The following is a 27,902-nucleotide window of genomic DNA, read 5'->3' on the forward strand; positions in this document are numbered from 1 at the left end:
AAACAGAAGCAAAATGAACCTCTTCATTATAAAAGAAAAACAGTCTATTCTGAAGTTAGGCTGGAGTAATGGCCACACAACTCTGTGGATATATCCAAAACCACTAAGTTGTACACTTTAAATATGTGACTTACATAAAATGTGAATCACATCTCAATGAAGTTGATGAAACCACTAAAAATCGGTAACACTGACATTTCATAACTACTACATACACTGAAATTTCTGCATTCACCTATAAAGAATGTTTAAAAAACCCAAAACTCATTTGTATTTCTTTTTACTCCATTGCTTTATTCTTTTAATCTACAAACACTGTTTGAAAATTTTCTGATTACCTTGAGAAATGGCAGTTCTAATCGTTGTGATTTGTTTTAATTGCCATTTACAATACACTTTCCTGAATATTTGATCATTACTCTGTGATCACTATTCCTATTCACACTAACATGACAAGGTAACTAATTGCTTTTGTATCTGTAAATAATATTAAGGAAAACTTCCATTTGTATAACCTTTAAAATAAAACAATATAGGGACTGTGATGGCAAAGGGACAACAGAGATGTAAATATGTTAACTTTATTTGATTAAATGTTTGGAAAACTTGGTTTAAACAACATTGCAAAGCAGACTAATTTTATCTTGAATGTAGAAGCTTCAGAAATATCTGTGCTTCTATCACATAGGACTCTAACAATGAGGCTAAGAAAAATAAACAGCACTATTTAAAAAGGCAGTTTATAACAAACAAATGTAAATGTCTTTGACTATGTCAGCTTCCTCATCTCATACCTTCCACTTCCGTAATTCTAGCCAATGTTAGTAACTCAGAACACTTTCTGGCTCCAAACACTCCCCCAACCTACATCAAAAGTAGCATTAAATAGTTTGTAAGTCTTCACAAACCCAGTATGTGCCTTAAAGCAGATACAATATGTGAATGCATGACCAAAACATCAGGGTGAAACTGCTTATGGAGGATTCAGGAGGAGAGGTCTCCTTAAAAGTTTCTCCAGACTGTATTTGTACAGTCATTGTGATGTTTGGTTTGAACACGCCTCTGGACATAGATACTGCTGGTGCCACAAACATGAAAAATATAGTCATATACTACTTGACATAAATCAACATTTCTAAGCGTTCACTAAGTGAAAGTTACTACAGGAAGATGTACTATCTTTGAGGAAGAACTAAGAAGGGGAATCATTACCTGCAATGCAGATACTGAAGATGTGAAAAGGTAACCCTGACAATGTTTTTACAGGAATCTCACACCTCATCTGGGATCTGATTCAGTGTTAGTCGTGTTTTAGAAGTCAGAGAAGGAGTGAAAAGGGATTTTTAATTTTAATTTACATCTTTTGGCATTGTTTGAATCTCTACAATAATTTTGAGTAACTTCTATATATTAAACACAAAACAACTGTTGGTGAAGATGTGGAATAACTGGAACCCTTGTGAACCATCAATAGAAAGTCAAATGGTGCAGCTGTATCATCAACAGTATGGAGATCTTTCAAAAAATTAAAACTAGAATTACAGTATGATCCAACAATTCCACTTCTAGGTAATTATCCAGAATAAATGAAAACAAGGTTTCAAACACACACATATAACAGCGTTATTCATAACAGAAGAGCTAGAAACAACCTGAATCCCCATCAGTAGATGAAAAGATAAATAAAAAATGGTTTATCACACAATACAATATTATGCAACCTTAAGGAATTCTGATACATGCTACAGCATTGTTAAATCTTGAAGACGTTATGCTAAGTGAAATAATTCAGTTGCAAAAAGACAAACAGTATATAATTCCTCTTACATGAGTTACCTAGAGTAATCAAATTCATAGAGACAGAAAGTAGAATGGTGGATGCCAGGAATGAGTGGGATGAAAACTGAAATATTGATAAATGACATTATTGACACTTTTGATACAGAGTTTTGGATATGGATGGCTGTGACAGTTAATCGACAATGTAAATGTAGTTTACTATAGTAGAGACTTAAAAATAGCTAGATGAAAAACTTCATGTTGTATTTTTTACCATAATTATAAATTCAAAATTTAGGGCTAGGTGTAGCACATTAATAGAGATCTTGCCTGACCTGTACAAGGCCCTGGATTTGATCCCTAGCACTTTAAGGAATAAAAATTAAAAATTAAAAAAATTACAAATCAATGAAAATAATTTACTAAAAATGAAGACTAGTTCTTTGAAAATAAGGTATTCATTCTATCTTCATGCCTACATCTTTTCTTATCAAAAGAAATGTTGCACTATATTAATAATCAAATTATTTACATGTCAGGTTCTACATTTTTATTTCAGAGGCAAAATCCAATATATTGTATTCTACGCTAACTTATCCCTTCACTGTTTTTTTTTTTTTTTTGGTTTTTCTCCGGTACTGGGAACCGAACTCACGACCTTGCGCTTGCCAGGCAGGCGCTTTTGCCGCTGAGCTAAATCCCCAGCCCCTATCCCTTCACTGTTAATCAAGTTTAATGAAACTCTTCTTTATAGATGGCTAGAGACTTAAAACTAAAATGTCAGTATACCATTAATATTTTAATTGAACTATGAATATTCATAGCCCTTTATTTCTTTAAAGAATAAGATAACTAAATTATTCTACTACGCAAATTTCGGTTTTGACATGACATTGTACCTTCATCTATGTTATGAAAAACCAATGCATTTTGAGTCCATTCATTATTTATGTAATAGTAGAGTTTTTCAAGCTAATAAGAGCTATTGAACACAAGCAGCATTTTCTCAGATGGGAGCAAAGTAATTGAGGTATTGCAAAGTCATTTTGCCCTAGTCATCAAAGAGAGTTATATTTTAGTTTTTCATTATTCCAAACTAATTTCAACACACCCCAACACCTGTTCTTTGCAACAAACCCAAGAGAACAGCAGAATGCAACAATATTAAAGATTTGTTTCTTTGCTTTTTCAATGCCCTCGCAAAATCTTGCTCTAATTGTGTAAAGAATGCTAAGAACTTTAACAGTTATGCGAAATATTTTATAAAACTAATAGTGCATTGCTTTAATTTTCAATCATAATACCTTTATTCAAGTTAGTTGATGTTCCCCAAGTTGAAACAACTCCTTTTTATATAATGGTTCAAATAATCTACTAATTAAAGCAGCTATCAAAAGTATATCACTATATTAGTTATACATAGTTTAAATCACATTAATTCAAGCTAGCCATGGTGATAAGACATACAACAACAAAAATTCTATGAGAAATTCTATTTTTTCACTGATTTTGAGATGTAAAACTATATCCCTGAATCAAAACCATTTATATACTTCAGAACAATAGATCTACAGTTGTACAATAATTAGTAATTTGGGAACTACATGCAAGGTTCTGTAGCACACAAAAAAGTGAAAAGACTATTTACTAAGGATAGTTAGCTAAATCATGAAAATTGCACTAATTATATGGTGAGAGGTGAAACTGATACAAAAGGGAGAAATATGGCCAAAAGAAAAATGCAGAACTAAGAATTCTCTCCCTTAACCCTGTTACAGTCCCGTTACAAAACACAAGTATTGGGGCTGGGGATTTAGCTCAGCGGCACAGTGCCTGCCTGACAAGCGCAAGGTCATGAGTTCGATTTCCCGTACTGGAAAACAAAACAAACAAACAAAACACCAAAACACAAGTATTACAACTTTAACAAACTAAGAAAATAATCTAAGAATAACAATTTCAAGTGTACAATGAATTGAAAATATCTGCATCTATCTACTGGAAGGTTATGAAAGAAATATCAATGCTATTCTGAAAATCTATAATCTCAACCATGTTGATTTGTATCTGATTATGATTACTGACTAGCATAATGTGATTGTGCTAGTATTTCATTATGCAATAATGTCCTTCCAAATAAGCCAGATGGATCTGTCTTGGTTTCTTTTCTTATTTTAACTTCACTTTGGAAGTCATAAAAATTGCATATGCAAAATAAAACTACTACTTTCATTCATTCAGTCAATAAATATGCATTGAGTATTTTTATATATGTGGCTTATGGAAATAACAAATTTGAACTCCATAATTATATTATTAAAGCATGGATGAAAACACTGATAGTAATTGCAAAATTAGATTGAAAACAGCATATTCTTGATTTTTTACAGGCAATCCATCCAGATTGAGAACATGATAGGAGACAACATAATTAGAAGCATGAGTGCTAAACAGGAATGATAGGATCTAAGTTATTCTCCAGAATCCAGCCTAACTTGTACAATTTTGAAAAAAGTCATTAACTTGGAAGGGGAGGCCTCAGTTATTTCTCCTGCAAAGTGAACCAGATGTTATCCAAGAGATCTGCTAATTTTATAACAATCACTGGAATAATTATAAGAACAGTTAGTTGTCTTATTAGCAGAAAGAGAATGAAAGTAGGATGGTGATTCAGGAACTCATAACATGTCTTTTCCACAGTTCAAAAGTTTTCCGTTAGACCAGGGATATAGCTCAGTGGCACAGCGCCTGCCTGGAAAGTACAAGGTCCTGAGTTTGATTCCCAGTAACAAAAAAAGAAAAAAAAAAAGTTTTCCATTAACAAAAAGCATTAGTAAAGAGGGAAAAAAGAAATACAGTTTATAACTTCATCTTATTTTTGCAGCTTGTCAAAGTCAGATGAATGTATTAAACACAGTGAATGTTGTGATAGTTACTTATGGCATTGACCTGAATGAGAAATGCCTAACGGATTGGTTTAACACAATTCTGGATGAGGATGAATACCTTACTGAAAGCTGAAGACCCACTCTGGGTGTGGGTAGTACCAACCAACAGGCTTATAGCCAGGATGGGACAAAAGGGGAAGAATAAAGAAATCTCACTTCTGTTTCTAAGGAGGAACTCCAGTCTTTGTCAACGTCTTTGAATGTCCCTGTCAAGACTTCCTGCACAGACTCCTCAGCCTTGCAGCACACACTTCAGTCTTCCAGTGAAGACTCTTCACTTCCCCAATGGGGACTGGCATGGCACTTCGCAGTGAGTGCCGGGCCTTCAACTACTGACTGGATTCTTGGTATCTCCAGAGCATACAGTACTTTTTCATGCTTCTACGCCTGATGATGCAGTCAACCACTGAAGCCTTGGAAATACAGTATAATCTTCCTCTCATGAACCCTGACTGATACAAATGTTCAAAGGCAAATAGAGATAATACATTTTTCTTTTCTAATCTACAATATATCCCACAAAGGTCTATCCCACATCTGTCATGTGTGCAATTTATTATTTTTATTATGTCTATCATAAACTATCCTGTGAAATGGACTGCTGAGTCAAAGCTTTTGTCCCTAAAGTATGGGAGCCTCTTCTTCCATGTACTAAGAAATAAAACTATGCACCCAACTGTGAATACTCTCTCTCTCTCTCTCTCTCTCTCTCTCTCTCTCTCACACACACACACACACACACACACACACACACGAATGATAGACCTGCAAGTAAAAGCAAATAACCAATTTAATCTTAGCATCTTCTTTTGTAAGTGGAAATAAATGTCATAATCATAGGTATTAGGTGTTGCAAAAAGAATGTTTTACAATGCTAATATTTACATATTAATTAATTGTAATGATGGGCATCTTACAGGTTATCCTTTCATTTATTTTTTGTGAATTTAAATTGATAAATTAATTTGCTCTAAATCTCAAAAGAGTTTTATAAACTTGTGCTACGTACAAAAGGGCTATCTGGATACCTCTTCATAGGTACCTCTTCAAAACCACACTGTAGTCCAAATATCCTCTGTATTACTAAGATAGTTTCAAGCTCTTATTTCTGTACTTCAGATTGTTTATTTTTCTACTGAATGAGATCATCTTCAGCATTATCTGAGTGGTGACTGTTCCTCCTTGAGGAATCGGCTTTATAGATCTGTGATTATTGGGATTCCCCCATCTTTGCTCATTTTGATTTTGCTGGCTGTTAGTAAATTGGGCAATGTAAGAGAATAGCTTAAATGTTAGTTGAAATTCAACTAAAAGATGTCCTCTGTAAGTGGGCTAAATGACCCTTTTAACATATAGTAATATATTACATAATTATACTTTGTCTGTGATGGAAGCAAGAGACTAAAGTAAAAGAGAGAAGCCAACCAATCACTTTTCTTAAGGTGTGATCTGCCAATTATCTCAACCAACACAGATCCTAATATTATCATTCTAGGCCATATGTGTAATTCTCAAGCAAAAAATAAATCTTTTAACAAGTCTGTAGGAACTGTTGGCACTCACTCATGCCAGCCTGCACTAACATCTTGAAAATTTTTCTTTATTGCAAAAAGTATATAACAAGAGGAGGAGTAAAAGAGGTGGGAGACAACCTAGCCATAAATGTGAGTTAGTTAAGGGTCCAAAAAAGATGTGAAGATCCAAACGATTTTTTTTTTTAAATTTGCTAATAGATTAGAAGAAAAACACTGGCAACATTCCCTACTCCCAAGCTGAAGGGGATGCGGAGGTCCAGAACACTTTCAATATTCACTGTGCCCATCTGTCAGTAACACAGTCACCACACAGAACACGTAATTACCAAAGCCCCTTTCAGATATAATCTGTCAACCACATCTAGTCCTCCTGCCAAAAAGAAATCAGAACTGAGGAGTGCAAAAAAAAACAGACTGGCCTTATGGGACCAAGGAGAAGTTCACTGGTAAAGAAAGAAAAAGGGAAAATGGGGAGGACAGTTATAAGCACACACAAGAACACTTTTAAACTAGGCATCAAGAAAGCATGGAAAGATAGAAGCACTGCTATGATTTCTATCAGCTTTGGTCCACTATATTTACTACAACGTTAATTTCAAGAAAAGGTATATTCCTTACAAGAATTAGTTATCTGTGGACAAGGAACGTATTAGATTTGCTCCTCTCTATAGCCATTCTGTTATCATAGCCTACCACCCAAAGCAGAACTTTCAAATCAAGGTAACTGTTTTATTTCTGCAAATATGTATCAAATGTTTTCATCATCTAAGCAGTATTGTAAATGTGATGAATATACAATGATTTTTTAAAAGAGGAGCTTTTTTGAATTAGTGCCTTAAAGATTACACACCAGTATTTCTCTGGTCTACTTTGATATTGACTATTTAATACATTCTTCTACTAAGATCTGAGCCATTACTACCATGCTAAATAAATGTGCACTGAAGTATACAATATATAAAATGGATCAATATTAAGACAGACAACAACTGAGTATATAGTAAACTCAAGTCTGAGGTGCTAAAGATATGGACAGTGTGGTGGCAGTGAAACTCAAAACTACTGAGAGATAAATTAAAAAAGGAAAGGACAAGGGAAATGAATACATGCTAACTTCCACTGGAGAAAAGAAATCGCTTAAAAACTTTTTTAGCTAGGAATTGAGTACCTCTCTTTTTCTTTTCAGCAAGTGTATGTAATGAGAAAAAAGAGAAAGAAAGCATCAGACATAAATATACTGTTAACACAAGTAAGAACATTTACTTTTCTAAAAAGCAATGGCTATGCTGACCATAACCTTCATTATTATGCATGCAAAGGGTTGACATTTCAGGACTGAGGCAGCTGTCAGGAATGGCCAGGCACCAACCCTCTAGACCAACAGATTGTACGTACATACACGACAGACTGACTAGACATACATACAAAAAGCATGGTGACTTTATTCCTTAAACAAAGATACGTATCTTACCTATGACCAAAACCAGGCCAAAGAGCAAAGATTTTCAACTGTCCACTGAATATGAAAAATAAAAGTTATTTAAAATGCCTATTTTGAAGAGGCATATACTCTAGTAAAGAAGCTTATAATCTAGATTCAGTTTAATTCTCTAAAAATCTAAAAGTACATATAAGTAGGGGTATAATGATAAATGTGTGAACATGTATTTAAATATACTGTAAAATTTTAAGTATGTATAGATATATATGATTATGCTCAACTAAATGATGTGTGAATGCTCACAAACATGCATGTACACACACATACACACTCTATTCAAAAGCCAGAGGTACTTCTTACATAAACACATTTTCTATTTATTCATATCAGATATGACACATAAATAATAACACAGAATCACACAAACTATTAATAAGAACAACATACCAGAAGTCTTATCTAAGTAAGTTAAGAAGCATTTTTTTGTTGTTTGTTTTTTGTTTTGCTTTGTTTTTGCCTTTTTGAGACAAAGCTTCCCTAGTTCAAGCTGGCCTTGAACTCACCTTGTAGTCCAGGTAGGCCTGGAACTCACAGTAACCCCTGTTCTCAGGAGCTGGGATACAGGCATGCGCCGCCTTGCCCAGCCAAGAAGCACTTTGAAAAGACAAAATGTCTTAAAGAGGCCACAAAATAACCGGAAACATTGTAAGATATATCCAGAGATGTTTTAAAGTTTTACAAGTGTGAAGAATATCCCTTGTCATTAATGATAAGGGATATTCATTAATGATAATGATATCCCAATATCATTAATTTGCACTCACCACAGGAACACACACTCTTGACAGTTACAAACCAATCCCCAGGCTAGCAGTTAAATATCTGGCTCTAAATTCTCAAAGTTCTGCAGGACTATGTGTTTTGGAGAGCACTGCCATAGCCTCCTCAGTCCCTAACTTCCCCTTACTGGATAGGCCAAAGGACAGGATCAGAGCCAAAGACAAAGAGTGATGAGGGGACTAAAATGCTACCTTGTCTATACCATGTGGCACTGAAATTGGCCCTTCTTTCACTCTTCTAGGGAATTCCACAGCTTACCTGGATTGGTGCCCACATACTCAGGTTCCTAATTATTTCTAATAACAAGTCAATTTACCACTCTGGATATATTTGTCAATTTGTCACTCTGTAAAAAGGAGAGGTTCCATCTGGCTCTAAAATAATACATAATATTTTGAGTTTCATGTATATTACAGACTCCATTTTTAGTTATTTTTAATCAGATAATTTCAAAGTGAGCATTTTTAGCATTTATATTCAAGACCTACCTGCTCATGTATTACCACTGCTGAATGAGACATTCTTTTGTCTGTTTTAAAGACAGAATATTTTCAACTTAGCTATACAGAGTTAAGAGTTTTATCCTATGCTTATATCCTGAAATATCACCTTAGAATCTGAATAACGTTTCCTGGAAAATGGCAGACATTTGGTTCAAAAGTTTAAAAATTTTAGACTGTTTTCAAAAACAGTTCCCCCATTTTTGCAGTGGGGCCTTGCACTGATTCAGTTGGAAAATATACTTATTAGTTGGAGGCAGAATCTTAAGTCTTCTTAAACCATTATAGATCATGGACCACTATTCCTTGATTGAGTATCAATCAGCAATCACAATCACGTTGTTTCAGTGAAATGACATTTGGAAACCTCTTAAATCGTTCCCCATAATCCCAATAGCTTTTTGAAGTCAGTAATATATCCATCCTAGAGTTTACCATTGTATTTCACTAAAGTGACTTCTACTATGCCAGAAGGAATTGCTTTTATATATTTTTTTGTTTTTACTTCCTGTATTCCTCCATAACATTTCAAATGTTAGAAATCTTTCATATATGCTCAGAGAAACTGTCAATTTTCTATTTCTATTATTCAAAGTAAAATGATTATCCAAGCAACTTAGATATTTATTATTCTTGATTTATTTTGTTTTTTTATATAGAGTAAGTTTTTCCAGTTTTTTTCCCCCTAGGCTTATTGATTTTTCAGTTCCAGTCATGTGTTCCAGTCAAGTTCATGTTTTGGACTATTCAATTATTCACTGCTATAACTAACACTTACTATTTGCACTGCTGGAAATTTAAAAGAGAAATTTGGAGAGCATTCTAGGGACAATTTAAGTGACTAAATAAGCCATAATGATTCAGAAACAAAGGAAAATAGACTAAGGAGTTGTGCTAAAGTACCTTTAAGCAAAACTATGACCATTCAAGTAATTACCTGCTTCCCAGGGTACCAAATGTTTTAATTCCAAATACTACTGCCTTTTCCATCAGATTCTCCCCATCATTTTTTATTTTCACCCAAGTACTCACTAACAACAAAAATAAGTGAATTCTAATTATTTATTCATTAACTTTCTGCTATAGATTCAATATGTCCCCTCCAAAGCTGAGATGCTGCCAGCATGATGGAATTAAGAAGCAGAGCCTTTAAGAGGTGATTAGTCCATGAAGTCTCCTTTCTCATGAATGAGTCCCCTTCCACCTGCACCCTCGATGGACACCATCTTCCTCCCTGTCAGAGAAGGCAGACCTCACCAGACAGCCAAGGATGCTGACATCTTACCTTGGCCTTCCTAATTTCAAGAACTGTGGAAAAAACACATTTATGTTCTCTATAAATTCATCAGTCTGTTGTATTTTGTTATAGCAACACAAAGGAACATATATGCCTTCTTCTAGAGGTATTCCATATTGACTGGCTTCCTTCTGTCTCATGATATTGTGTTGGTGTGGCACATGAAGGGTTTTATCTGATTGCTATTCTGACTGAGACCTATCTGTCTTGCTCTCAACCATCTTATGACCAAGAAACTGACACAGGTTAACATTTACTAGTCACTTTTACAAACATCCTTCCCTCATTCTTGTTTTTTATATTTAAGTTGTATTTTTCACAAGTCATTTAAAGGCAGATTTCAAAACAATTCTAAATCTCCTATTTAGGAAAGCATAACTACCAAAGTTGTTCAATAGGAGGAAACATCAGGAAGTATGGAGATATCAATATTTAAAATATATCTGTAACTACTACCAAATTACATGCCATTAAAATTTTAGTTATTGCAGTCTTATTTTAAATACTTAGATGAAGATGGCTTATACTGATCAATTTTATTTTAATTAATAACCAGCATACATCCCTGCATCTCACAAGATATCATGTTCAGTTTAGATGCTGTATGTCGAAAGGGACATAGTGCCCCTCTCCTCATCTTAATTGTCTGCAGAGATTTGAAATGCATGAGGTCATCAACATTCCTTTGGTGCCATCTCTTATACATTATACACTGACACTACTAACTTGACTTTTATATACCAAAGTTAAAATGTCAACTATTCCCAGATAATCCACAGAAGCATTCCAGTCTGATCACAACTCAATTTCAGCAGCACTGACATCTTCATGTAGAAGTAGTTAAGTACTTATTTGATATTTTAATGCATTTTGCCATTATCTTTTTAAAAATTAATGAGAGCAGAAAAACAAAGTAATAGACATTGGTCATAAGCACAGGAGATAGAGATGTAAAATATCAGCTGTCCCAAAACACAAAATCTCTAGCGGCAACCATAAAATCACTGCAAGAAGCCTGGAAATTTGGGTAATGATAATGAAAAAGAATATTAACCTTAAAATGGAGAAGATAGTATCAAACTATAAAAGAGTAAATATTTTATACTTCTTTCAGCTCTCTGGAAACAAAACTCAATGCTGTATCACTGTGCGTATCCCAAACACAGGTACATATGTATGTGAAGTATAATCCACACACTTGGAGTGATTTAATCTCAAAATTTAAAATACATCTTTGAGACAGAATTTCAAAATTCTGTCTTTCTCATACTTTATTTTCTTATTAACACTAAGTCAATGCATGCTTACCTATAGTATGTAGGTATATATACTTATAGTCTGCTTTTAAAACAATTTGGTATCTTTTCCAGTTGAAAATAACTGCCTGCTACTCCCTAACCATGGAATCTCATTCACTTTCCTGAAAGTTATATCACCTTATACACTTCATCTGACTTTAATGAAGCTGTCCTCTCATCCCTTATGTCTGTGGGCATATCTAACTCCTTGTTGTCTCCTGTAGGGTGACTGAAAATTCTTACTTTCATCAGATATACCAAATGTTACACATTTTCCCACATGACTGAGCTGTTATCACCTGGGAATTTATGCTATCATGTTTTTAGTTATCTTAGGGTTTTGTTTGTTACCAGATCTTTGGCCTTTGTAAAATTTTATGTTTTATGCATTCTTTCTGAAAAGAAATTCCAAAAGCATGCAGTTTTCTGTCTCCAAAAGTGAACCATGCCATCAGTTAATCCAACTCACTCCACACAATCAGCATTCTTATAACTCAGACTGCTCCTGTTCTCCTAAATCAATTTATGAACTAGCAGCTCATAAAACTAACTTGTTTTAAGACACTAACTGTTTACAAAGAAGTATAATTCCTTATTGTGAGTCCTGTTCTATCCTATACATAGAATTCATCTTTTTTTCTTTGCTTTTCCAAACTTCTCTAGCATTATACTTGTTGTGTTTATTCATATTTCACATCCTTTGGCAATTCTATTCATCCTACTTATCTCTAAGATACCAGAGAAGAGGGCATCCAGCAAAATTTCTTGCACATAAATGATCCTCAACAAAATTTAATTGAATTAGTATAGTCACAAATGAAGCAAAGTCAAAGCACAAGTCAAGTAATTTCCTCATGGTTTATCCTGAGGTAATTTCCAAATGGAATAAAATTTTAAACGTACAAACTAAATCTGAAAAAAAAAAAAAAAATTAAAAATAAAACTGATAAAATTCCTTACAGTATAACCTCAACTGGTGGATGGCCTTTTTAACTGTTATAAACATAAGCCATAAAAGAAAACTTTGTCATATTTTTAAAATATAAATTAAACATTTCTACATGGCAAAAACTATGATAAGGAAAGTCAAAGTCTAAGTGGGAAAAAAATTGGAAACTCATATCTCAAAGTGCTTCCCTTAAAAAGAATTTCTACAATAAGGAGAAAAGGCAATAAAATTATGCATAATAATGTCAGATCATAAAAGAAAAGAAGTACACATATATTAAAAAACTCAATCTCACAATCAAGAGAAATACAAATTTAAACTAAAAGTCTTTTACACATCAGATTTGGAGTAAATGGAGAGTTTGATAACACAACGTGCTGATAAGAATGTAAAGAATGAAGAACACTGCTGTTGACAGTACAAATTGGAATAACCAGGGGCTGGGGATTTAGCTCAGCGGCAAAAGCGCCCGCCTGGCAAGCGCAAGGTCGTGAGTTCGGTTCCCGGTACCGGAGAAAAACCAAAACCAAAAAAAAAAAAAAAAACAAATTGGAATAACCATTATGGTACACAGTACAGCAATCTGTTATACTACAAATACAATAACCAAAACTATAAATACATATTGGGAACCAGGCAGTAAGGCAGATCATAGGGGGTCTAACTGTATGAGTTAAGCCCCCACAGTCCTGAGGTTGGTGTTATCCGGTCTCAGGAACAGGGAGGTATACTGAAGGCCGCATGCCCCTTGGCTATGGAGAGAATGCTGATAACCCAGCATTCCTGAAGTGTCTGCTGAGACAGTTGTCAAAATACAGGCATCTGCGTATACAGAAAATCTGGTTCCTCATTAACTCATCTTATGGACTCACTCTCTTCAGTTGCTGAAACATGGGCTATCCTCCTCACCCTGTGCTTTTCGCTTGCTAATAAAAGCAGGTCAGTCTTGAGACTACTGTGCTTGTCCACTAGAGGTAAGTTCCTCCTGGTCCCCCTGATACCCTCAATTTTGTCTTTTGTTTTTCTTTATTCCCTGTGTTCTCCCCTCGGTATCCAGGGGTCTGATCAGCACCCAGCAAATACATATGCCATGTAACCCACAAATTTCACTTCCAGGAATTTATATTACAGATATATTTACATGTGAAAGGACATTTATATTATAGCACTGTTTGTGGTAGAAAAGAATTAGAAATAACATGAATTCTCATTAATAGAGGCCTAGTTAAATAAATTCTAGTACATCAATACAATGAAATAGTCTTTGGCCATAACAACCAATCAAGAAAACTCCATGATTTATTAAATGAAATAATAGATGTTCAGAAGAGTGTTTATAATGTGTGACCATTTATGTATAAGTTGAGAAGAAGAGAATATATATTTACTTATAGCTGCAGGTATACAGGTTCTTGAAATGTGATCCTATATACAGGAAGTTGAGGTGAGAAGGATTAATTGAAATCCAAGGTCAGCCTGGACAACAACACAGCAAGACCTCATCTCAAAACAAAACAAAACCCAAAAAAAGTGATCCTAAATAGGTAGCATTACTTAAAAGTAAATTCAGACATACACTGTGACAGACTAGGTTTTCCAGATCTAGCAAAAATTATAAAAGAAAGAAAAGGCAAGATGTCTGTTGAAATGACAGATGCACAATGGTGTTTTCTTTTAGTATAAGTTCCAAATATTACAGGTTACAAATTTATTTGGACATCCTATATTTTATCTGGCAACTTTAGCCCAAAGCTAATGAATCACAAATTCTAAACTCATTGTTTTAACAAGTCCTCAAGGAGCCCTTGATGCAACTAAAGTTTGAGACTCAGGGGCTTAGACTTTGCTCCTTCCTGAGCTATCTCTAACACAGTCTGAGCTCTAAATAAAACAGCTTCATTCCTTTGAGTGAGAAGCATCTATAGTTGCCAACACATTTACTGAACACTCACTGTGTCTCAGGCACCATCACAGAATTTCCCATGGATTTTCTCTTTCAATGATCATTAACTACTTACTGCCACTTCACAAAGGAAAAAGCTAAGAGTGAAGGAGGTTAAGCCAGGATCCAGCATGTTTGCAAGAGCTCAACAAGCTGGTAATCTTCACTATCAACCCAGCAGGAATGTCCACTCCTTGTCAATTAGCTACTTCAGTGGTTCCAATTAGGTTATGGTTGCTGGAAGCCCAGGCCACTTTACCATGGCTCTAAAAATGAGAAAAATTTTTCCAGAGGCTGCTAAAGTATATTTCTAATTCAAACTAAAACTGGCATCCCAACACTGCTGCTCATAAAATTAGGGACTTCTACTGTAATTTGTACCCCCATTTGTCATGTGGGAGCTATCCATACTTGGCTAGGTGACACGAGTTGGTAGAACTGTTGGAATTGCCTTAGTCACCTTACCTATCAGTTCTCAAGCTATAATCTCAGAAAAATTTGTGGCTAGTTTTTGAGATATATTTTCCCAAATTGAGATATATTTTCACTTAGTGAGAATGAACATTGTTTATCACATTAAGAAACCTTATACATTAAAAATTTTAAAATATTAAATCTATAGTGAAAACCATAGATTGTCTCCTTCTGGTGAGTCACTGAAATTCAGCATTCTGACTGGGCCTTACCTATAAAACTAATCACTAAGAAATGGTTTTGTTAGGTTGCAAGTGTAGTTTAGTTGCTTTGGTTAAAAGCGTGTGTGGGGAACCACTCAGACTGCTTCAAAACTCAGGGCCATCTAAGGACACCTGAGGATGTGACCACGCTGTCTAGTGCAGGTGCAGAGTGGGATATGTTAGGTAACCATGACAGCACAGGTAAACATGCACAGGTTATGGTACTATGTACGAATACAAATATGAGACAACAACCTGTATAAAAATTGTACAATAAAGACTCAGCTATTGCTCTTGCACTCTTGTGCTCTGTTCTGCTCCACACTGCCTACTGTTGTTGCTGATGTCTTGCACACATGTGTTCTTTAACCTGGGGACCTCACCCATGAAAAACTCCCTTGGGTCTCCTGAGTGGTCTGAAGGCATGTCATAAAAGTGATTAAATCTTCTTTCTTATATCTAATTTAATTTTCTATTGGAAAAAAGCAAAAAAAGGGACCAAAAAAATAGTTTGACCCTGACCTGAAACTACTTAGGCAAAATAAAGGAATTTCACTGAAGCAAATGCTCTTTCTATATAGCTCAATGAGTAAAACTAACATGTCAACAAGAATAAAATATTCTTAGCATCTACATTTTCCTCTAAAGCAACTCTACTCTATAGTATTGTGTCCCAAAGAATAACTCAGGGCAAAATTCACATGGGCAAAGAGCTGATGTCAGACAGCAGTCTCAATGTGTAATTTAGTTCCTGGCAATTTTGCAGCAACAAATTTCTATCTTCACCCAATGTATATTTCATATCACAAGCATAAACAAGTATATTTGAATCACTATATTTTAAGGGCCTGTTTTACAAAGACTTCATCTAGTTTAGGATTCATCTAAATTTTTGTGGTTTATTTGTGCCATATAGTTTTACCAACCCATTTCGGTAGAAGCCCAGAAAAAATAGATAACACATCAGACATTTCCCACTCATACTACACCTATCTATGCTACAGCTGATGCACATTACATCTGTCTGTTAATAGGTGCTTGGGGGAAAGGTCTTTAAAAGATAAGCACACCTGTCTTTAGGTTCTTAAAAACAACTAAAGTGGGTTAATTTCTCTATATAAGCTATCACATCTGACCTAGACAATGACAGGAAAAAGAAAAACTGGTATGTAAAGATGGAAGAGAAATAGAAGACTAAAAGTAGAAATTCTCGCAACCAGTAACAGCTGCAGGGCAATTAAACTCAATTCTTTACAGATGCTTGTGAGAGAAAACTAAATTTAATTCACTTTTTAAAAGAAGTAACACTTCTTGAAACTAAATTTTTGTTCATTCTACATATTTTAATAATTAAAAACCATTCCTTTCCCTCAACCTCTCAGTCTCTTTCAATTTCATATGCTGTTGAAAATGGCTGATAAAAATGAACACTAATACCAGAGTGGACATAACAGTACAAATAAAATAAATGAAATTTAACACTCTAAAATATAACATTCAGCCTCTCAAATCTGGTCACAAATAGTCCTCCTTTGCCTGAAATAACCACTTTCCATAGAAAAGTAGCACTGAACTACCCAAAATGATTCCATGCTCCTTTCATGATTTCATGTGTCACCACACTCTCTCCTAGCAGAACAGTGCATTCTTAATGAGACTTTTTATTAAAGTTAATTAGAAAAGTATTTGGTTTGGCCACAGGAGGGCTAACAATACAAAATATGATGACTCAGAGACTAAAAATTAAAAGCTTTTATTAAGAGGCCTGAGAACTACTAAGGACAAATTAAGATTCTTTCATTTTGAATTTCATAAGTAATACAGTCTCAGTGTGATACATGAACCCCATAATGCATTAGTTGTATCATAATAACTCAATGCCCCAATCCTTCTGTCAATCTGTTGTCTTAGTACAAAACAAGAATATTTCGGCTGTGCTTATCTGAAACTAATTGCAATTTTCCAGCTCTTTGAACACTTGTGAAAACAGCCAGCTAAAATAAAGGTAATATTTTTCCTAAGAAAAAACTCTACTTGTCAGGGATATGCCGTAACTGCTGAAGCAATGAGACATAATAAAAATGATACGTCTGGAAGTGCCAGACGAATGAGATTTAGAGAACCACATTAACCAGAAGCACCAAAGTCAAGAAAGTGAAGAAACCTAGTAATGCAGAACCCAAGAATCAGAGAAGCACAGTGAGAATGTAATCCAGAGGTCAGGCCATAGACTACTGAGATTTATCTTCAGAACAGATACCCAGCCCTGGGTATGGGCAGTCTGGAGCAGGACACAGTTCACTAAGCCAGCAAATGCATCCTTTAGTGAAGTTCAACTATTTCTTCACAGGAAAAAGCCAATAAACACACATTAACAGAGTCAGCATTCCAACATAATTAGAAATATTCAAGAAAATACAATGACAGAATGGCATTTTAAGATGATGGAAACAAATAATAAGTGATTATTCTTTTTGGTTTCCAGGACCTTTTCTGCAGTATACAAGTGGCAGGCAAATAAGGGTAATGGTTTATTAGAAATTCTTTGAGGAAAACAAAATGAACTAAGTAAGGCACAGATGCCAGTAAAAGATACAAAAAATTTTTTATTTATGACGCACAACTCTTTTTATACAATTTAAGAAATTTTCAAGGGTAATTTTGCCCTTATTTGCAAGGCAGATGGTTTTTTACTGGAAACACAAACACTACTCCACCCCATCTCCCACAGTAGAGACCAGAAAGGTACATGTTTGTTTGTCAGCATTGCCTGCATGGAGAACTGGGCATGTGACCAGACACGAACAGAGGCGACCTGAAAAAGCTTTCATTTTACTGAATACTGAGGCACACAATGACACATCTTATCCCTAACCTTCTGCATCAGACATGAACGTAATTACAGTACTAGGAACACCCATCTTGTGGCTACCAGAGAAAAGTCAGAACATTTTTTACAAAATTTACTCAGATACCAGTAAGTCACTGAACCAACATCTTCAGACTTCTTTAACTATGAATAACAATAAACGGTACTGTTATTTGTTTTCCTGCTACTTACAAGTGATTGCATTCTCTTTTTTTGATACTGGGAATTGAACTCTGGACCTTGCACTTGCTAGGCAGGCATTGTGCCGCTGAACTATTATCACCAGCCCTGCATTCCTGATACAAATGCCAGTCTGTTGTATCTTAAACAGCTGGGCCCACGTAGAAGACGCAGTACTATTATGTTATTCGAAGTAGCAAGCTGAACTATGTAAAATCTTTTTTTTTGGTTTCACTCACCTGTATTTTCTAAACTATTGTTCCATGAAGTTTTATTTGATTAAGCGGAAATTAGTAATGAGCATTCAGTTGGTACTAATATAGCCATATCAGTCTATGTTAGCATAAAAGAAAGACATTTTTAATAGAGAAGCATACCCTAATTCTAGAAAATAAGTCTCAAAAGGAAATGACAATTTTCCACTCAAGAATCTATAAATTCAATATTTTCCCACTGAAGCCGAGATGTGTAATGGAATTTGATATGTTGATTCAGAAGAACAAATAGTACAAACTTTTAATATTTTTAAAAGAATAAATACAAAACAAGAAAATACTCATCTTTGAGTTTTATAAGCACAATAGAAAAACACGCAATTTAGAAGGCACTGAACAGGCACTGAAACAGGCACAGATAAACAGGTAAATTATGTCTGCTACAATCCAGACCCAGATCTGTGCACTTAAAGTGGGCATCTCCAGCAGGATCAGCCTTTAGTCTATGTAGTTCTGCCAGAAATGGCTACACCCTACACAGCTTCATTTCAAGGACACCAAGTAGACGGCCCAAACCTGAGATTTTTGAAACTGAAGACCAAGGAGTCTATCTCTTTCTGAGTAGATAAAAGCCTCTAGAACCATTAAGAAAAAGACAGTCTATACTAAGAAAGAAAAATGAGGCACACAGGTGGAAAAGAGAGGAAATGAGAAACACAGAGAAAAAGAATAAAATATAATGGATTTGCATCCCTTGCCTTAGCCGTTCCTGAGGCCCAGCCACATTCCTATTCTGTGGTTCTAAGGAGAAGCTCACTTTCCTTAAGAATTACCCCATTTTGCTTAAGCTCAGTAGGCTGAGTCATTTTCACCTGAAATCAAGAAACCCTAATTATACACTTGAGAATTAGTACACATTTCAAATAATTAGAAATGGCAGAGCTAGCCTATAAAAGGAGCTGAGACACTGCCCGGACATCAGGAAAAAAAAAATTAAAGTTCTACCTCACATATTACACACAAATAAGTTTCACATGGATTAAAAACCTAACTGTAATACAGAAAAGTTGAAATATGGGGAGAGGTCTTTATTTTTAATGTTGGGCTAGGGAAGACTTACTAGACAAAATTTTAAAGCCAAGAAGCTATACACAAAATAATAACACAAAACCCTTTTGGTATAATGAAGAACACTATATAAAGTTTTAAAAATAAGCAACAAATGGGAAAATAATTTCACCAAAGTGCAGAAAGGATATCCATAATATACACAAACAAATACAATTTAATTTTCTTTTTTTTTTTTTTTTTTTGGTTTTTCTCCGGTACCGGGAACCAAACTCACGACCTTGCGCTTGCCAGGCAGGCGCTTTTGCCGCTGAGCTAAATCCCCAGCCCCAAATACAATTTAATAAGAAGTACAGAAAAATGGTAGAAGGGATACAGAAAAAAAAAAAAATAGAAACACACACCTAATGCCAACCAAAGTGCAAGTCCAAAGATTTAACTACTCAAAATTATAGATCAAAAAAAATCTCATGTAACTACCGCTTATTATATATTTCTTCTATGCATATGGGCCTAAAAATAGTAAGAAAGGCTAATGTTGGTCACATGGAACCCCTGGCGAGTATGTGACACAGAATTTTCCTTGCTGCCCTGCAGGCTTTTGGGGAAGCAGTCATCATCAGTAGCTTTCCCTCTCTGAGCAAATGAAAGTTTATTAGACAATTTGAAGTGTTAATTCTCAGATATATTACCTGACCAGGATTCCATTACAATTTACATCTCATACATATCCAGTGAGTATAACCACAGTGTATAGGAACGGACTATTAGAAGAAAAATAAAATTTGTTATTAACCCCTAGAAATGAAAAAAAAAGAAATTTTAAAAATATGTAAAAATTTTGTCTATAATTTTTAATGTATCATTCTACATTAAAGAAAGAGGATTTAAACACATATTTTCACATAAAATTATTTAACACTGATTCACCCTTACTGCCTCAGGTTTTTCATGACCTTAAAGTAATACCTGTGCATTTAATTAAAGAAATCGATTAGGATGATAGTGCACCTAGGAAATAAGTACAAAAACACTTATGTAGCAAATTTTTACTTCGAACTTATAGTGGAACTCCAGAAAAGCCTCATTTCTAATATTCTTATTAGACTTATCTTTTACATATTCTCTAGAATTTCTAACAGATGCCAGGCCAAAAATGCTTTCAAAAAAGAAAAACCCCAGAATCAAAATGTGACACATCTCCTTTCAGCAGGAATTTCACCATGAATGTTACACAGACCTATTTATACTTTGATCAAGGAATAAAGACTAGATGAATTAGCAAACATATATCACAGGTCATAAACAATGGAGAAAGCATAATTCTCCATGTTTGTGCTGCTTTATGTACAATGGAAAATGGACTACTGGATGAGGGCAGTTGGTCTCAGGAAGATTTTCTTTACTCTTCAAAACTCCATAAAAAGTATGCATGTTTTATTCACTGCATAACTGTATCTCAACATCCTGACAAGTCTTAAAAGTATGAATCTAGTAACTCTACTTCCTCAAAACATTCTATTTTTTAAATTCATGAAAAATAGAAATTTTTAAATTTCAAAATCAAATTGCTAACCCTGGCTCAAGAAATCCCAAGGCCATCAAAAAATACATTTGGCATTTAACTAGTGGAGACTCAATATGCAGCCTAAGATTGGTGCGTTTTACTTGGAATTGGAATGGGGGATGAGAAAGAAACTATGTGATGTTTAAAAGTGTGATGTTCACACTAGCCTGAAAAAAATCAGGTTGAATAAAATAATATCTGTGTTATTATCTGTGTTAAAGGAACAGGTTTCTGTCTCCTTGGTCAAGCATTCCAGGTTTGCTTATCACTAGTGCAGAGTTCAGTGGTCAGAATTCTGAGGGGAGAGACATTTAGATAACCTGAAGAAGGCCCATCTTTTATTTGTCTCACAACATTCTCTTTCTCTGACTTACTGCTTTCACATTCATTCATTCACTAATTCATACATACACTCACTCACTGAAGCACAGGGAAAGAACAGAAAGGTTTAAGCAAGCCCAGAGCAGAGCGCCTAGCCCAGGTCTCGGGTATCAGGAGGGGCTCCATACTGGCTTGCCTCCTGTTTTCTCCCTTTTGTATCACACTGTGGATCCTCTTAAGATCAAGTCCTTACTCCCCTGTTCTTGAATCCATCCACTGTCTCCTATTTTTAATCCATCATTTCCAACAATACCCACAGAAAAATATTCTCCTATGTCATCTCCCTCATATCCAGCCCCAGAATTCTTCTGTAAGTAGTTAATTCCTATTATAACACTCTCTTTGTAGGCCTCCAGTACCTAAGCAAAAACATTTACTTTATACAGTGAAACTACATCTTATACTTACTGTGATATTTTATTTTTGTTCCTTTAAAAATCTGACATTGTATATTCTGTTAAATGTAAATTTGATAGGTGACTTTTTTATTTCTGGACAGTGTGGGGAGTCACAAATTTAGCAGTGACAGGATTGAAGGTAGACTGTAACAATAAGAAAGTGGACACCAAAATCAAGTTAATCTTAACAAAATGGGATGGAAAAAGTAGGGCAAAAAATCACCTTTCAAAATAAGAATTAACTCCAAATATGTATGGAAATTCCATTTTAGGATAAGGATCAGAGACAGGAAACAGCCAGAAGGGACTATTTGTACTGAAATACAAGCCATTAACTTCAGCCAGGCTAACAGCAAATGACTGCAGTGGCAACTGCTGGCTGGAGATAATTAGTTTAGAACCTATTTTAACATGAATATTTTATCATGCAGCACAAAACTCGTTATGGAGAAGAATTAGAAAGACAGAATGTCTGAAGGCTCTGGAGAGGTGATCCGTCAGGCCCCAATAAAGATCCTTCTAGGAAAAAGCAGGTTTAGTGATTCAGCAAGACTGGATTTCATTAAGGTTACAACAATCCATTAAGAACATATCTGGTGACAAGTTAAAGAGTACAGGTACCAAGCTGCACTGCAATAACTTAACTGTATGCAACAACTAGCTAGAAAAATGAAGTTAGTGAAAAATCACCTAATGTGATTACTATTTTCCAAGTGATAGATACATCCTATTTCTATAAGAAAAAACCTAATATACCTGGCCATTTCTCTCACAAAAAGCATAAGCACTTTATGTACATATTTATAAGGGGTAAAATTCAAACTTTTCTTGAGAATTAAAAATTCATTTTGTGTGTTATGTCAAACTGGATTTTCACTTCAAAACCCCTTGTATATTGAGTATATGCTATAAAAGCTAACAATTATGGTTAAGAATCTTCTGACTATTATCACATTTAATCCCCCAGAATTACCCTATGTGATAGGTACCACTATTATCTCTATTTTAGAGATGACTAAATAGCAAAGAAATGCTAATGTTAAACAGTCTAAAATCACACAGCTGGAGCAGCAAAACCAAATGTTGAAGTCATACAGTCTGAATCTAAAGTCCATATTCTTTCATATAAACTTCAAAAGACCCTGAGGCTTCTAAAAGGAACCTTTGGTTCTTAGAGGGAACAAGATCTTTCACTTTTATTCAACAAATAAAAATAAAAACAGAGGCACAAAAACATCTACTCAAAAACATTATAATAAGGGAAAATGTAGGCTAACAAGACAGTAAACTTATAGGCTGCCTTTAAAGATGAGACATGAAATGTCTTTCCTGTAAAAATAGTTAACACAAGGTTAATGAACTACCACCTTCTTAACCACTACATAATCAGTGACCAGCCAAGAGGAAAGGCATTTTAATTATTGCTAGTTTTGCCATCTCTTTAGATGTTTCAGCCTGTGTAAAGAATAGTCAAGTCTAGCACAGTCCCTTAGGCTGATGGGTACTCAGTAAATATTTGTTCATTGTTATTTTGACAAATAACTTGCCAAGGTCATGCTGTGTTATAAGAATTAATCCACAGCACAGAGGAATTACAAAGGTAGGTTCAATTTTTCCAATAATGTGTAATCTACTCCTTTCCCAAATATTTTCTATTCATGGCAATCTTGGATTCTCTAGACTTAGTGACACAGTGTTATACCTAAGGGAAGCTACACAATGAGAAATCTTATGATTGTTAATCCATGTTTTGATTCCACAAGCATTTACAACATGTAATATGCAAAGCATGGGGCAAAATTAGTAAGACATAATTCCCTTTCCCATAAGTATTTCATGCTGTAGTTGGGGGAGAGAAATGTATAAATAAAAACTATAATACAATGTAGTAATTGTAAATACATAAGAAGCTACTGTAATAGGAAAGAAAGGACATTAAACTCTGTCTGAGAGGTTATGTAGGATGCCACTGGTGAAAAATGAAATGTATGATGCTACAATATTCTTGCGTGTAGTGGCAGACCTAAGAATACAAGTTTAAATATACTAATGAGGAAACGGCAATAGTCACAAAACCTTTAACCTAAAGCAAGTCGTGTGATTGGCATTCTGGTTCACTGTGATTTTGTTAAAGACAAAAGTCAATGTAGTTGTGCTTCACAGCACAGATTAGGGAGGTAGTAACTGACCCTATCCAGCACTGGGTGAAAAAGGATTCCTGCAAAAATCTTCAATACCAGAGATAAATTTATTTTAAAACTGACAAAAATTATAGCAGTTCTATTTTAGATATACAGAACTAAGAAACTGAGAATTTAAAATACGCAAGGCTATTCTGTTGATACTGACAAGATTCTTCTTAGTCAAATCATATAAATAAGAAAGACCTGTAAAGAACAGTATTAAATTATTGAAGATAAAATTTAATCAATCTATTAAGAACAGTATATGAAGATATTTTTTCAAGAATAGGCCAGGGTTGCAATATTAATATTTCCTATTGATAGCACTATCTAATATGGGATAATGTATGGTTTAAGAAAAGCTGATATATTCAAGTCTAAATTTACAAAATAAAGTGTGAAATTTTCCAGTATAAAAATTGAAATCTTCACTTTCAAGTTAGCTTGTGTCTCCATTTCTCTAAATAGCATATTTCCCAAGGAGTTTGCTTATTATTTATTCAAAAATTTTATGATATATTCTACATAAAAATAAGCATTCTTATAGATCTCCATAAAATTTACTTTATCTCAGAATGTACAAATTTAAACACAATAGAGCAGACATGAATAGAGACAGGAAGCACTGGCTCCATGCTACATGAGAATGACTTAGTACAATTTTAATTTCTCCAACAGCAAAATAAAACGTAAGATCACTCAAACTGTGATGAAAACAACAGAAAAAACAATTACATAATAATGTCTCTCCCTTGGTCACCATCCCCCATGGGTAGGTCCTGTGATCTATTCTACTTTTCTTCAAGAAAAATTGGGTCTAGCAAAGAAAGAGAAAAATTAAGGGACAAAATTATATTTGAGATGAACATTGAAAGACATTTTATTGATCAGGGACAACAACGCTGTAAGGGAGATAAGATTCTAGGTAGAGATAACAACAGCACACGCAAAGGCACATAGACAGCAAGTATAAAGATAAGGAGAAATACTAAGCCCTTCAGGGAGAAACTAGAAGATCAGGGCTGGAATAGTAGACAGATGGCACAATGACAAAGTTTAGAAAAGGAGAATAACAAGTTTAGAACACTATTTCAGGACTACTCAACACACTATACAAAACAAGTGATAACAAAGTTAGTAAAAGGGGCATAATCCATTTGTGAGGAACTAAAAGGCATGAACTGGGGCAGTACAAATAAAGAATGACACAAACTGCACACATATGTAATATAATACTTTTTATACATATAACACACCTTATAAAAACATTGTATATTTTTATCTTACTTGATTCTCATGACAACGCTAAAAAAGAGGATATATATTACTGACCCTAATTTATCAATGAAGAATCAGTGAAGTTTTGTAATTTGCCCAATAACACATAAGTGGTAAGAGGCACTTTGGAACACAGTGTATTTGAATGTGGGGAAAATGATTTCCTAATATCAAGAAATTACAGCCTTAAGTACTCTCCACAAGACCCTGTGCCAGGTGGTCTGAACACAGTGAGGCTTAGTTACATCCACACCGGCTGCTTGTGCTGTTTATACACACATGATCACTTCTAGCATCATCACTTCTAGCTCTCCTCAATCTTTTTTTAACTGATATATAACATCTGTACCTATTTATGAGGTACTATGTGATATTTCACTACATCTACATATTTTATAGTGTTCAAATCTAAGTGGACATACATAGATCCTCAAATATTATCATTTCTTTATGATGACAATAATCAAAATCTTTCTAATATAGTATTTGCTGAATGTGTTATTTACATGTACAAACTCCCCACAATAAATGCGATCATTATGTACTGAAAACATATAATAAAATATTAATAAAATGAAAATTTCAAAAAACTAAAACAAAATACACTACAGTATTACCATCTGCTGTAAATATACTGTGCAATATAAATACCAGAACTCTCCTCTATTTAACTATAACTTAGCACTCATTAATCAACATTTCTCCCCCACTAAACATACACTCATTCTAAGCCATGACTGAATCTCAGCAAAAAAAGCCTGCAGAAACTGTCTAATTTGCCTTTCGTGTCTTTCAGAGGCTACAGTTGAAAGAACATAATACCTAATCTGCCCAAATTCCAAGTTTTTTCAAAAATCAATAATTATGTGTCAATTTCTATAACATGCGGAGTATCAATAAAACACCTTCAGTTAAAAATCTCAAACATATGCTAAAGTGGAAGCAAGAAGTACCTTTTTGTTTTAACATGACAGCAGAAACACAAAGGCAACCTCAATGATTTCTGCCCTGTCTATTAAAACAGTAGCTTTGAAGAGCGGCTAAAACCTTTAAGATGCAATGTAAAACAATGCTAGCTGACATATAAACCAATAATTCTGCCTCAAGCTTAGAGAAGCATTTTTATGAGGTTTGAAAACCATGGTTCAATAGAGCCATGTTTTGTTTTGTTTTGTTTTTTCTTGTTTCTGAAATCAAAGGTTCCTAATGATATAAAACAACTTCAATATCATGCGGTCTCAATATAACCAGTTTTATTACTTTTTATATTCAATCAAAATGCCAAATGCCATTCACAATACCATTACTTTTGAACCATGAAAACCTATTTAAATTCATTACTATTATTACTTTTTAAAATGTCCAAAATGATCTAACTCCATCTTCTCATGAAGACTCAATAAAACAAAAATAAAATAATCTCCCTCTCCACTCCACATGCCAGAAATGGATACACTACTCCCCGCTGTTAATGAAGTGATAGAAACACTACTGCTGTACTGCTAATGCACTTACTTAATGAATTATTTTTTTCATGGTAATTACTATAATAACAGTAACTCATCCCAAATGTTAGTACTTTAACACAGGCATATCATTTTCATATCCAGGATTAGTTTGCTTACCTCTTGGACAAACTGAAATGAATGAAAATCAGCTAGATTACAGGTGGTATAAACCCCCAAAGAAATACCATATGGAGATTCATATGCTCTGGCACTGCATCAGCATGTGACAGAAACCTGGAATACAACTTTGGAGCAACTGGCTTCCCCTTTGTATCAATTGTCTGTGCCACAGAACACATTCTAAACTCTGTGTTAACATGTCATACACCTCACCACTGAGTGCAGTAAATCATAACACACAGCAGCAACTTTGCTCCTTCCAAAAATGAAAAGCAAACTTGAAACAGCTAAACTTAGCAATATTTCCTTATAGAGTAGGTCAGAAAACTACTATGAACAAATTTCCTATAGAAAGAAAAACCTAGAAATTACAATAACCACATCAAATGACCAAACAGCAAATGTACTACAGTACAGTTTAAAACAGGTATCCAAATGAAACGTCGGTAAAGCACAGACGTTTATCATACAGCAAGTCCTGTACAACATGGAACACAGGAATAAACTAATTAGGCAGAATCATCCTTTGCATCACAATATGTCTTATAAAATTATCCAGAAGCACAAAACTGACAATGATAACTAATCAGTCAGGGTTCAAACGTAGTAACAGGACCAGTATGAATGGCTGGGGAGTGATGTCAAACCTTTTACAGCTTTCAGTGACATAAACAGCCCACTGAGGCATGCATGCCATAGGTTTGCCAACACAGGGTTAGGGGCGATCAGAGACAGCACATTTAGAGTTGTAACTCAGCTAAGTTCGGTAACTTATGCTTAGCTTTTTACTTTTTATTCATGAAACTGAATGATAAAACACCCTACACTAATAATACTATTGGTAGTAATAAAAAATAGCAAATCTGTTACTCTTGGGCAGAAGTTAGAGGTCATTAAATGTTAGATTTGCTCAGAAATATTTTACACTC

The 27,902-nt window shown here is 34.5% G+C and overlaps 1 protein-coding gene across 2 annotated transcripts in view; it reads right to left on the bottom strand.

Annotated features, from left to right (window-relative positions):
- Positions 1–27,902, bottom strand: part of Exoc4 (exocyst complex component 4) — a 734,966-nt gene that overhangs the window by 449,860 nt on the left and 257,204 nt on the right. The window contains exon 10 of one of the 2 annotated variants that reach the window (XM_013510636.1): positions 10,266–10,351. The exons of the other annotated variant lie outside the window; for it this stretch is intronic. Coding sequence (XP_013366090.1) covers positions 10,281–10,351 — 71 coding nt within the window. The 3' untranslated portion in view covers positions 10,266–10,280. Of the gene's footprint in view, positions 1–10,265; positions 10,352–27,902 lie in introns of those variants that run through there. 2 annotated transcript variants of the gene reach the window in all.

Source organism: Chinchilla lanigera, unplaced genomic scaffold (genome assembly GCF_000276665.1).
Source record: "Chinchilla lanigera isolate Chin_1 unplaced genomic scaffold, ChiLan1.0 scaffold00009, whole genome shotgun sequence".
NCBI classification, from domain to species: Eukaryota; Metazoa; Chordata; class Mammalia; order Rodentia; family Chinchillidae; genus Chinchilla; species Chinchilla lanigera.